Source organism: Pristis pectinata, chromosome X (assembly GCF_009764475.1).
Source record: "Pristis pectinata isolate sPriPec2 chromosome X, sPriPec2.1.pri, whole genome shotgun sequence".
Classification (NCBI taxonomy): domain Eukaryota; kingdom Metazoa; phylum Chordata; class Chondrichthyes; order Rhinopristiformes; family Pristidae; genus Pristis; species Pristis pectinata.
This window is the reverse complement of record NC_067450.1, coordinates 935,337-948,437: the sequence shown is the minus strand read 5'-3', so window position 1 is coordinate 948,437 and position 13,101 is coordinate 935,337. Positions and strand designations below refer to the sequence as shown.

At 57.5% G+C, this 13,101-nt stretch overlaps 2 protein-coding genes across 2 annotated transcripts in view; both read left to right on the top strand.

Moving 5' to 3' along the window:
* The window catches only part of slc39a5 (solute carrier family 39 member 5), a 30,033-nt gene extending 21,945 nt beyond the window's left edge, over nt 1–8,088 (top strand). Inside the window, exons 9-12 of the mRNA XM_052009377.1 lie at nt 451–720; nt 1,888–1,968; nt 3,096–3,286; nt 6,250–8,088. Of these exons, the coding sequence (XP_051865337.1) occupies nt 451–720; nt 1,888–1,968; nt 3,096–3,286; nt 6,250–6,402 (695 nt within the window). The 3' untranslated portion in view covers nt 6,403–8,088. The remainder of the gene's footprint in view (nt 1–450; nt 721–1,887; nt 1,969–3,095; nt 3,287–6,249) is intronic.
* Nucleotides 8,089–9,688: 1,600 nt separating this feature from the next.
* Nucleotides 9,689–12,053, top strand: LOC127566903 (uncharacterized). The gene is made up of 2 exons (XM_052009423.1): nt 9,689–9,779; nt 11,317–12,053. The coding sequence occupies exons 1-2, from the start codon at nt 9,689–9,691 to the stop codon at nt 12,051–12,053; spliced, it is 828 nt and encodes a 275-aa protein (XP_051865383.1).
* The last annotated feature ends 1,048 nt before the right edge of the window (nt 12,054–13,101 follow it).

The window sequence follows — 13,101 nt, the reverse complement described above, 5'->3', positions numbered from 1 at the left end:
TCACGTATACATCGAAACACCCAGTGAAATGCATCTTTTGCGCAGAGTGTTCGGGGGGCAGCCCACAAGTGTCGCCGCGCTTCCGGCGCCAACATAGCACGCCCACAACTTCCTAACCCGTACGTCTTTGGAATGTGGGAGGAAACCGGAGCACCCGGAGGAAACCCACGCAGACACGGGGAGAGCGCACAAACTCCTCACAGACAGCGGTGGGAATTGAACCCGGGTCGCTGGCACTGTAAATCGTTATGCTGACAGCTACACTGCCGTGCCTAAACATACAGCAACCTGCTCGTCCGCTTGTTCGTTGGGTCCAGGGTTGTGGGGAGGGGGGTTGGTCAGGGGTCGGGGGGAAGGAAGGGTTGGTCAGTCGGGGACATGTCTGTAAAATGTCCCAGTGGGTTACGTTGAGCACGTACAAAGTTTCAATGAGTGGCTTTGACCGTTCAGAGTCTGACGGCAGAACTGAGGTGGATCTGGAGGAGGGAGCAGATGGTGAGCCCTTCACTGCCAGTAAACCGGGCACAGGCGCCCGTGGTGACCTGCCCAACTGTTGGTCCTCGGGGACGGGGGTGTCAGAGGAGCAGGAGCTTGCACGCGGACATTCCCACGGACATCCCCCTGCAGCGCGGGACCTACAGGACTCGGGGATAGTGGATATTGCCTGGATGGTGATAATGGGAGACGGTGTGCACAATTTCACCGACGGACTGGCCATCGGTGAGTTACAGAGCTGGGGGTTCGAGACCCGAGTCCGCTGAGAGCTGAGAAATCTTTCCATTCACTGTGTTCGGTGAAGGGTGTGCCCCTGGGCAAAACCAGGCAGAAATAGTGTAATTACAGTACTTCCCCGTGACAGGGTGTTATTCCCTCCGGACCGTCCCTCTGACACTGCCGCACTCCCTCGGTACTGTCCCCAGCACCAGGTGTGGGTGACACCAACACCCCGTGACACCCGTCAGCACCAGGTATGGGTGACACCAACACTCTGTGACACCCATCAACACCAGGTATGGGTGACAACACCCTGTGACACCCGTCAGCACCAGGTATGGGTGACACCAACACCCCGTGACACCTGTCAGCACCAGATATGGGTGACACCAACACCCCGTGACACCCGTCAGGACCAGATATGGGTGACGCCAACACCCTGTGACACCCGTCAGCACCAGGTATGGGTGATGCCAACACCCTGTGACACCTGTCAGCACCAGGTATGGGTGACACCAACACCCCGTGACACCCACAGGCAGATCTACTTATTTACTTTCTAGCACCTGTTCTCCTCAAGTACTGAAGGCTGTTCCTGGTAAATTGTTCGAATGTAGCTTCAACCTGGCTGCTAAATCGGGTCGTCACAGAGTCACACATCACAGAAACAGGCCCTTCGGCCCCACCGGTCCATGCCGGCCCGGATTCCCATCCAAGCCAGTCCCATTTGCCCGCGTTTGGCCCCTATCCCTCTTAAACCTTTCCCACCCACGGACCTATCTGAGCGTTGTTAATGTACCTGCCTCACCCACTTCCTCTGGCAGCTCGTTCCACGTACGGACCACCCTCTGGGTGAAGAAGTTGCCCCTCGGGTCCCCTATTAAATCTCTTTCCCCCTCTCACCTTAAACCTGTGCCCTCTAGTTCTTGATTCCCCAACCCTGGGGGGGAAAGACTGTGCGCATTCACCCTATCGATGCCCCTCGTGGTTTTATACACCTCTGTAAGGTCACCCCCTTAGTCTCCTACCCTCCAAGGCATGAAGTCATCCTCTCTGCAGTCCCTCGAGTCCAGGCAACATCCTCGTAGACCTCCTCCGCTCTCGTTCCGGCGGGGAGGAGAGGAGCCGGACATGGGTCTCGGCAACGTTAACCTGATTCGTTCTCACCGACAGGGGCTGCGTTTTCCACGGGGATTTCAGGTGGTTTAAGCACCACCATTGCTGTGTTCTGTCACGAGCTTCCCCATGAGCTGGGTGAGTAATGTCTGTGTGTAGCCCTGCTCCAGAGTGTGTGATAGTACCCCTTTCCCCACCCTGCTCACTGGCTCCCCATACCCATCTCTCTCTGTTCTCTGACTTCTTCTGTCTGTCTCATCTGTTCTGTCTCTTCATCCCTCTGTCTGCCTCCATCATCTGCTCCCTTGTGAACGTGCCCGTCTCTGAATGTCTCTCTCCTTCTCCCCGAGTCGACGATGGAGTCACACACCACGGAGACAGGCCCTTCGGCCCAACCGGTCCGTGCCGACCAAGGTTCCCACCCCAGCCGGTCCCATCTGCCCGCGTTTGGCCCATATCCCTCTGAACCTTTCCCATCCACGGACCTGTCCGAGTGTTGTTAATGTCCCTGCCTCACCCACTCCCTCTGGCAGCTCGTTCCACGTACGGACCACCCTCTGGGTGAAGAAGTTGCCCCTCGGGTCCCCTATTAAATCTCTTTCTCCCCTCTCACCTTAAACCTGTGCCCTCTAGTTCTTGATTCCCCAACCCTGGGGGGGAGGAAGGACTGTGCGCATTCACCCTGTCGATGCCCCTCGTCGGTTTATACACCTCTGTAAGGGCACCCCTCAGTCTCCTGCACTCTAATGAGTAAAGTCCCAGCCTGCCCGACCTCTCCCCATAACTCAGTCCCTCCCTCCCCTACCCCAGCCTAAAAGTCTGGATGTTCCCCCCGCTGGCAAAACATGTTCCTAATCTTCCCACATATCAGATCATTAGACCTATGCCCTCTAGTATTCGACATTTCTACCTAGGGAGAAAGATGGATCCCGGCTGTCTGCTCTATCTGTGCCTCTCGTGATCTTATAAACCTCTCCCCTCAGCCTCCGCCGCTCCGGAGAGAACGACCCGAGTCTGTCCGACCTCTCCTCGTAGCTCATGCCCTCTAATCCAGGCAGGGTGCTGGTGAACCTCTCCCGCACCCTCCCTGAAGCCCCCACACACCCTCCCTGTAATGAGGCGACTGGAACAGCACACACAACACTCCAAGTGTGGCCTGATCACGGTTATACAGCTGTTGTGGACGAATGGTGTTGTTTAAGAGGACCGTGCAGATTTCTGTGGAAGTTCCCTTCCACCCCGTTCAACCTGTTGCTGTACTTCAGGTGACTTCGCCGTGTTGATGCAGGCGGGCATGAAGGTGAGACAGGCAGTAACGTTTAACCTGGTATCTGCCGTGCTCAGTTACGTGGGCATGGCGCTTGGCATTGCTGCTGGACAGTACACAGACAACATAACCCCGTGGATCTTCGCAAGTACCGCAGGGATGTTCCTTTACGTTGCCCTGGTTGACATGGTGAGTCCATCTCCTTCCTAACTAAAATATTCGTATTGGTTTATTATTGTCACTTATACCGAGGTACTGTAAAAAACTTGTCTTGCACACCGATTGTACAGGTCAATTCATTACACAGTGCAGTTACATTGGGTTAGTACAGAGTGCATTGAGGTAGTACAGGTAAAAACAATAACAGTACAGAGTAAAGTGTCACAGCTACAGAGAAAGTGCAGTGCAATAAGGTGCAAGGTCACAACAAGGTAGAGTCCATCTCATCGTGTAAGGGAACTGTTCAATAGTCTTATCACCGTGGGATACAAACTGTCCTTGAGTCTGGTGGGACGTGCCCTCAGGCTCCTGTATCTTCTACCTGATGGGAGAGGGGAGAAGAGAGAATGACCCGGGTGGGTGGGGTCTTTGATTATGCCGGCTGCTTCGCCAAGGCAGCGAGAGGTAAAGACAGAGTCCATGGAGGGGAGGCTGGTTTCCGTGATGCGCTGGGCTGTGTCCACAACTCTCTGCAGTTTCTTGTGGTCCTGGGCGGAGCAGTTGCCGTACCAAGCCGTGATACATCCGGATAGGATGCTTTCTGTGGTGCATCGATAAAAGTTGGTGAGAGTCAAAGGGGACAAACCGAATTTCTTTAGCCTCCTGAGGAAGTAGAGGCGCTGGTGAGCTTTCTTGGCCGTGGCGGCTACGTGATTTGACCAGGACAGGCTGTTGGTGATGTTCACTCCCAGGAACTTGAAGCTCTCAACCCGCTCGACCTCAGCACCATTGATGCAGACAGGTGCACGTACACTGCCCCCTTTCCTGACGAGGAATATCTGATGAGGAATGTAAAAGAACGACCTCCTGCTTAAACAGTGTCTTCCCTATCCTCGGGAGGTCCCAAAGGAACTGAGGGACGTTTGAACTGAGGTCACTGTCACTGGATTATTAAACGTAGCTGCCATCTGCGCACAGCAAGCTCCCACAAGCAGTGAAGTAACTGGCCAGCAGGAGTGCTGGAGAGGAACTTGGCGGTTCAGGCAGCATCTGTGGGGGGAGACGTTTCGGGTCGAGTCCAGAGGAAGGGACTGCTCCTTTGGGCCCATGTGTCTTAAGTGCTGCGGTTTGTTTGAAAACACTCCCCAAAGTGCCTGAGAATGGTGTGGCTTCATTAGTTAGTGAGCTCCCCACCCCCCGGATTACATAGAACATAGAACAGTACAGCACAATACAGGCCCTTCGGCCCACAATGTTGTGCCGACCTTTAAACCTCGCTGAAGGCTATATAACCCCTTCCTCCCACATATCCCTCTATTTTAAATCCCTCCATGTGCTTATCTAGCAATCTCTTGAATTTGACCAATGTACCTGCCTCCACCACCGTCCCAGGCAGCGCATTCCATGCCCCAACCACTCTCTGGGTAAAAAACCTTCCTCTGATGTCTCCCTTGAACTTCCCACCCATTACTTTAAAGCCATGCCCTCTTGTATTGAGCATTGTATTGAGGGAAAGAGGTGCTGGCTGTCCACTCTATCTATTCCTCTTAATATTTTGTACACCTCTATCATGTCTCCTCTCATCCTCCTCCTCTCCAAAGAGTAAAGCCCGAGCTCCCTTAGTCTCTCCTCATAATGCATCCTCTCCAAACCAGGCAGCATCCTGGTAAATCTCCTCTGCACCAACGCTTCCATATCCTTCCTATAATGAGGCGACCAGAAATGGACACAGTGCTCCAAGTGTGGTCTAACCAGAGTTTTGTCGAGCTGCATCATTACCTCGCGGCTCTTAAACTCGATCCCACGACTTATGAAAGCTAACACCCCATATGCTTTCTCAACTACCCTACACACCTGTGAGACAACTTTCAGGGATCTGTGGATATGGACCCCCACAAATGACCTGATTTATGGAAATCCGACTTCACACAAATTCTCCCACACATTTTGAACCATTTTTCAAGCTAGTAATGCCGATGTATGTAAGGCAGAGATCGACAGGTTCTTGATTGGTGAGGGGTGAACCTTACAGGGAGAAGGCAGGAGAATGGGGTCAGCCGTGATTGAATGGCGGAACAGGATCGATGGGCTGAATGGCCTAATTCAGCTCCTTTGTCTATTGGTCTCATAAAATGCTCCGCGGTGTGCGTTAATGGGTAGACAGAGTATAAGTTCCATTGGGTTAATATGGGTAGTGTTGGGGTGAATATTCAATGACAGACTCACAGTGTGTGTTTACAGCGATACAATGTGGGTCACTCCAGGAGACAGAGACAGAGACAGAGACAGCAGAGGCTGGAACCTGGGGCAACACATCAGGGGCTGGGGGAACTCAGCGGGTCAGGCGGCGTCTGTGGGGGAGATGGACAGTCAGCGTTTACAGGTCAGGACCCTTCCCCTGGACCAGTAGAGGGGAGATGGCCAGCATAACGGGGAAGGAAGGGATGGAGCAGGAGGTGGGGAGTGCAGCCAGGTGAGGGGGGGGGGTCACAGGTAGATGGGGGAGGGGGGAGGGGGAATGATGTCAGGAGCTGGGGGGTGGGGGGGGGATCCGGGTGAGGGGGAGGTGGTCACAGGTAGATGGGGGAGGTGACCATTGGAGGTGGTGAGATATCAGTTGACGTGCCGTCCTCAGGAACGGGACCCTGACACGACCCCGGGGACGGCCCGTGCGCGGAGGGTCCCGCAGACCCCGTCCGGAACCGGGGAATACCCGGCGGGACGGGCAGCCTCCGCGGTGGGACCTGCACGCGGGCTGTGTGGCTGCACGGCCTGTTCCGTGGCGGGACCGTTGAATCTGTGGCGGTGGACTCACCACCCAAAGGGCAGCTCCCCGCACAGGTTCGGATCCCGTCCCCGACGACCACCCCCACCCCGGTGATGGAGTGCGGAGCAGACTCAATGGGCCGAGCGGCCCCCTTCTGCTCCTGGATCTTGCAGTCCCCTCCGTGGCAACCATGGCTCAGTTGACGAACACTCCCTCTTCCTCGCAGCTCCCTGAACTGCTGCGTGCACCGTCGGACACCAGACATCGTCGGCATCTCAGCGGCTTCGTCAGGGAGAACCTGGGCTTCCTGCTGGGGGCTGGAGTCATGCTGTGCATCGCTCTGTTCGAGGACCGACTACTCATCGACATCAGCTCTTAATATTTTACAGTCGGCGGGGTGGATGGAGGTCCCCAACTGAAGGTCACCTCCCACCAGGAGAGTGGCAGCTTCAGACTTGGGACAGATGTTCCTGTACCTCCAGGTTATCTCCTGTTGTCTTCAAAACTGCAGCACCCCCTCTGCTCAGTCGTTACCCCAAAGCCCCAGGGGGGTCTGTCCCCCAACAACGATTCAGGAATCGTACTACAGGATCACAAAATACTAATGCCGGTCACGTTCCGGCCTCTCAGCTTTCTTCCAGATCTTTCCCAACATTCACAACTGTGCGAAGCTTCCCGCTACTTGAGGAAGGATTCCAGTTCCCCGTGATTCCCTCAATGACGGCGGTCTGTTTTAGCCATTCCACGCCGATTAAACCCCTCAATGTGACACTGACACACCCCTCACAGTGACACGGGTACACCCTGCACCCCTCAGTGTCACACTGATACGCCCCTTACTGTGACACTGATACACCCCACCCTGCAACAGCGACACACCCCACACCCTTCACTGTGATACCGACACACCCCACGCCCCTCACTGTAACCCCGCCACACCCCACACCCCTCACTGTGATACTGACACACCCCGCGCCCCTCACTGTAACCCCGCCACACCCCACACCCCTCACCGTGACACCGACACACCCCGCGCCCCTCACTGTAACCCCGCCACACCCCACACCCCTCACTGTGATACTGACACACCCCGCGCCCCTCACTGTAACCCCGCCACACCCCACACCCCTCACCGTGACACCGACACACCCCGCGCCCCTCACTGTAACCCCGCCACACCCCACACCCCTCACTGTGATACTGACACACCCCGCACCCCTCACTGTAACCCCGCCACACCCCACACCCCTCACTGTGACACCGACACACCCCGTGCCCCTCACCGTAACCCCGACACACCCCACGCCCCTCACTGTGATACTGACACACCCCGCACCCCTCACTGTAACCCCGCCACACCCCGCACCCCTCACTGTAACCCCGCCACACCCCACACCCCTCACCGTGACACCGACACACCCCACGCCCCTCACTGTAACCCCGCCACACCCCACACCCCTCACTGTGACACCGACACACCCCGCGCCCCTCACTGTGATACTGACACACCCCGTGCCCCTCACTGTGACAGCGACACACCCCGTGCCCCTCACTGTGACAGCGGCACACCCCGTGCCCCTCACTGTGACAGCGACACACCCCATGCCCCTCACTATGACACTGACACACCCCACGCCCCTTACCGTAACCCAGACACACCCCACACCCCTCACTGTGACACCGACACACCCCGCGCCCCTCACAGTGACCCTGACGCACCCCGCGCCCCTCACCGTGACCCTGACGCACCCCGCGCCCCTCTCTGTGACCCCGACACACCCCTCACCGTAACCTCGACACACCCCGCACCCCTCACTGTGACACCGACATACCCCGCGCCCCTCACCGTGACACCCTGATATTACACCCAAATTCAAAGGGATGTGATAGACAGTCCTCCACCAGACCACTTTTACTCTCCGCATTGTAACACACTTGGATAAATGTGCAGGAAATTGCAGAAACAATATGAATCAGCCTCTCTGTCTTACGTGCAACTGTTTGATGTGGTCTCCATACAAAGAGAGTTGAACTGTATGTTCCAATAATAACCCTTCCTACCTGATTTGGCTCTGACTCTTGCTTTGCCGTTATGTTCCCTCTGCCACGCTCAGCTGGACGAGGATGGTTTAGTCTCCGGCCAGGGCCGTGTCCGGCTCTAAGCCCAGCTGCTGACATCTCCCCTCTCTGCTGGTCACACTTCCACGGGGAACCCCAAGGGTGCATTTGGGTCTGTGTGTCCCAGCAGGGAAACAGGCCCTTTGGCCTGACTCGCCCATACTGACCACCTTGCCTTCCTCAGCTTGCCCCATTGCCTGCCTCTGACCCGTGTCCCTCCAAAACCTTCCCATCCACGGAGCCCCGACTGAAATGTTGTTATAGTACCTGGCTCTACCCCACCCCCGGCAGCTCGCTCTGTACACCCACTGCCCTCCGTCTGAAAAACCTGCCCCCTTAACTCCTGCCCGGGAAATTTTTCAGACAGAACTGACCCCTTGGCTGAACTCCTGCGGTATTTGGTACCTTCAGCTCCACCATCCTCCTGCAGACAGCCGGGATCTTTCTCACCCCGGGGTGGGAATGTCTAACACCAGAGGGCGTGCATTTAAGGTGGGAGGGGGGAAAGTTCAAAGGAGATGTGCGGGGCAGGTTTTTTTTACACAGAGGGCGGTGGGTGCCTGGAATGTGCTGCCAGGGGTGGGGGTGGAGGCAGATACGATAGAGGGGTTTAAGAGGGTGTTAGACAGGGACATGGATGTGCAGGGGACGGAGGGAGGCGGATACCGTGCAGGAAGAAGGGGTTAGTGTAGTTGGGCGTTTAATTGCTCGTTTAATTAGTTCAGCACAACACGGTGGGCCGAAGGGCCTGTTCCTGTGCTGTCCTCTGTTCAATGTGTGACGAGTAGCTTGGGTGATGGTGGCTGGAGGGAGGGAGGGGGAGTAATCGACAGTGGTCACCAGGCAATGTGACTTGCCCCAGGTGAGCAGGTAGATCCCAGTGAGGGGCTGTACACAGAACACTACAGCACAGTGCAGGCCCTTCGGCCCACGATGTTGTGCCGACATTTTATCCTGCTCTGAGATCCATCTAACCCTTCCCTCCCACATAGCCCCCCATTTCTCTATCATTCATGTGTCTATCTAAGAGTCTCTTCAATGTTCCTGATGTATCTGCGCCCACCAACTCTGCTGGCAGTGCGTTCCACACACCCACCACTCTCTGTCCCCCTTATACCTTCCTCCAGTCACCTTAAAATTATGTCCCCTCGTGTGAGCCATTGTCGCCCTGGGAAAAAGTCTCTGACTGTCCACTCGATCTGTGCCTCTTGTACACCTCTATCAGGTCACCTCTCATCCTCCTCCTCTCCAAAGAGAAAAGCCCCAGCTCGCTCAACCTATCCTCATCAAGCATGCTGTAGATGGCGGGTTACAGACAGAGACCAAGGGGGAAGAGAGGAGATTCACACCACCCCCGCCCTCCATTTAACCCCTTCCCATATGACAACAGAGGCGCTGGTGAAATAACCTTTGGTCTCAGCCTGCACATTAAATGGATCTTGTCTTCACCAAAGGATAAATTACAATGAGACAAACTAAAGAGTCTTTAAGCTGGTAGCGTTACCTGAACAAGAGGAAATAACTGAGGACCCAGGTGGGTTCTCCTGATGCAGTCCGAGGCGATCCTCGAAGGGTTGTCGTTGTTTGAAGGGGGGCTGTTTGACCGGTCCCTGAGGTGGCGCGTGGTTCCTGCTAATGGTGACACCGGATCAGTGCACTGCCGGTTGTGGCTCAGAGCTACACTTGGTCCTCACTCCCTCCCATCTGTGATGCAGTACACCTAGAACTGGTATTGAGCCTCACAACTCCCCACAGAAGACACCTGTACCAAGGCTCACTGTGCCGTCTTGTCATCCTTTGGCACCTGGTGAAATGTCTGTGGGCCTGGGTACCAGAGGGCGGCGAAACCCAGGCTGTGGTCACCTCACAGTCTAATCTCTCCGATTGTGGGCCTAGCTGGGGCTGTGTGCGAAGTCTTTACTGCCTCACCTTGTCATAGTGTTCTCATTACAGTCTGCTCGCGCTACAGTCTCTCCCCGCTACAGTCCCTCCTCTTTGGAGTCCACCCTCACCATAGTCTCTCCTCACTACAGTCCATCCACATTACAGTCATCCTCATCCTCACCATAGTCTCTCCTCACTACAGTCAGTCCCTCCACATTACAGTCCCTCTTTGCTACAGTCTCACTTATCATGACAGATTCTCCTCTTTACAGTCTCTCCCCGTTAGTCTCCGTTCCTTACAGTCTTCCCTCATTACAGTCTGCCAACGTTACAGTCTTCCCTTGTTACAGTCTGCCAACGTTAGTCTGCCAACGTTACAGTCTCCCCTCGTTACAGTCTGCCAACGTTAGTCTGCCAACATTACAGGCTCCCAACGTTACAGGCTCCCCTCGTTACAGTCTCCCAACGTTAGTCTGCCAACGTTAGTCTGCCAACGTTACAGGCTCCCCTTGTTACAGTCTGTCAACGTTAGTCTGCCAACATTACAGACTCCCCTCATTACAGTCTCCCAACGTTACATTCTCCCCTTGTTACAGTCTCCCATCGTTAGTCTGCCAATGTTACAGTCTCTCCCTGTTACAGTCTCCCCTCCTTACAGTCTCCCAATGTTACGGTCTCTCAAAGTTAGACTGCCAACATTACAGTCTCCCCTTGTTACAGTCTCTCATCGTTACAATCTCTCTGCTACAGTCTCCCCTTGTTACAATCTCTCATCGTTACAGGCCACCCATTACAGTCTCCCCACGTTACAGGCTCCCCTCGTTACAGTCCACCGGTTACAGTCCCCCGGTTACAGGCCACCCGTTACAGTCCCCCCCGGTTACAGTCCCCCCCGGTTACAGTCCACCCGTTACAGTCCCCCCCCCGGTTACAGGCCACCCGTTACAGTCCCCCCCGGTTACAGGCCACCCGTTACAGTCCCCCCCGGTTACAGGCCACCCGTTACAGTCCCCCCCGGTTACAGGCCACCCGTTACAGTCCCCCCCCGGTTACAGTCCCCCCCGGTTACAGTCCCCCCCGGTTACAGGCCACCCGTTACAGTCCCCCCCCGGTTACAGTCCCCCGGTTACAGGCCACCCGTTACAGTCCCCCCCCCCCCGGTTACAGGCCACCCGTTACAGTCCCCCCCCCCCCGGTTACAGGCCACCCGTTACAGTCCCCCCCGGTTACAGGCCACCCGTTACAGTCCCCCGGTTACAGGCCACCCGTTACAGTCCCCCCCCGGTTACAGGCCACCCGTTACAGTCCCCCGGTTACAGGCCACCCGTTACAGTCCCCCCCGGTTACAGTCCCCCCCGGTTACAGGCCACCCGTTACAGTCCCCCGGTTACAGTCCCCCGGTTACAGGCCACCCGTTACAGTCCCCCCCGGTTACAGGCCACCCGTTACAGTCCCCCGGTTACAGTCCCCCCCGGTTACAGGCCACCCGTTACAGTCCCCCGGTTACAGTCCCCCGGTTACAGGCCACCCGTTACAGTCCCCCCCGGTTACAGGCCACCCGTTACAGTCCCCCGGTTACAGGCCACCCGTTACAGTCCCCCCCCGGTTACAGGCCACCCGTTACAGTCCCCCGGTTACAGTCCCCCCCGGTTACAGTCCCCCCCGGTTACAGGCCACCCGTTACAGTCCCCCGGTTACAGTCCCCCCCGGTTACAGGCCACCCGTTACAGTCACATCTCCGGGGCACGACCCTCATCGCTGGACCATCCGCACAGGAAGGACACATCCCCAACCCGCTCCCATTGGCCCGCTGTACCACAGCCGTCTTCCCATTGGTCGCCCGCTGCTAAACCTTCTCCCATTGGTCCGACGTCACAAAGCCGACGTCCCAATGGCCGCAGACGGAGAATCCCTATCCCCATTAGTCCGCCGACCCGGAGCAGTCTTCCCATTGGCCGACCGCCGCTAACCCCTCTTCCATTGGTCCGCCGTCCCGGAGCAGTCTTCCCATTGGCCGACCGCCTCTAACCCCTCTTCCATTGGTCCGCCGTCCAGGAGCAGTCTTCCCATTGGCCGACCGCCTCTAACCCCTCTTCCATTGCTCCGCCGTCCCGGAGCAGTCTTCCCATTGGCCGACGGCCGCTAACTCCTCTTCCATTGGTCCGCCGTCCCGGAGCAGTCTTCCCATTGGCCGACGGCCGCTAACTCCTCTTCCATTGGTCCGCCGTCCTGGAGCAGTCTTCCCATTGGCCGCCCTACAGAGAACACTCACCCAATGGTCAGCTGTCACAGAGCCGCCTTCCCATTGGCCGCCCGCCGCAAAACCCCACTCCCCATTGGCCGGCCGTCCCAGAGCCGCCTTCCCATTGGCCGCCCGCCGCGAAAGCCCGCTCCCCATTGGCCCGCCACCTCCCCCAAAAAAAAGGAACCGTGCCGGCAGCCGATTGGCCGCCCGCCCTGCCGCAAGCTGATTGGCCGGGCTGTGGCGGGGCCGGGACGTCAGTTCCGTGACGACGAGGAGGGGGGAGGAGGGTCGGCGGCCTGGAGCTGGAGGGGTGAGTGTGGGGGAGGGAGGGGGAGGGAGGGGGAGGGGTGAGTGTGGGGGGAGGGAGGGGGGAGGGGTGAGTGTGGGGGGAGGGAGGGGGGAGGGGTGAGTGTGGGGGGAGGGAGGGGGGAGGGGTGAGTGTGGGGGGGAGGGGGGAGGGGTGAGTGTGGGGGGGGGAGGGGTGAGTGTGGGGGGGGGGAGGGGTGAGTGTGGGGGGAGGGGGGAGAGAGGGGGGAGGGGTGAGTGTGGGGGGAGGGGTGAGTGTGTGGGGGGGAGGGGTCACACATATATACAGGGGGGTGCCCGGAGCTGGAGGGGTGAGTGTGGGGGGAGGGGTCACACATATATATACAGGGGGGTGCCCGGAGCTGGAGGGGTGAGTGTGGGGGGAGGGGGTGAGTGTGGGGGGAGGGGGGAGGGGTGAGTGTGGGGGGAGGGGGGAGGGGTGAGTGTGGGGGGAGGGGGGAGGGGTGAGTGTGGGGGGGGGAGGGGTGAGTGTGGGGGGGAGGGGTGAGTGTGGGGGGAGGGGTG

Coding starts and splice junctions, on each gene's coding strand:
- LOC127566903 (XM_052009423.1), top strand. CDS start 9,689: ATGCAGTCCGAGGCGATCCTCGAAGGGTTGTCGTTGTTTGAAGGGGGG. Junction 9,780..11,316: donor GCGCGTGGTTCCTGCTAATG/GTGACACCGGAT, acceptor CCCCGGTTACAG/GCCACCCGTTACAGTCCCCC.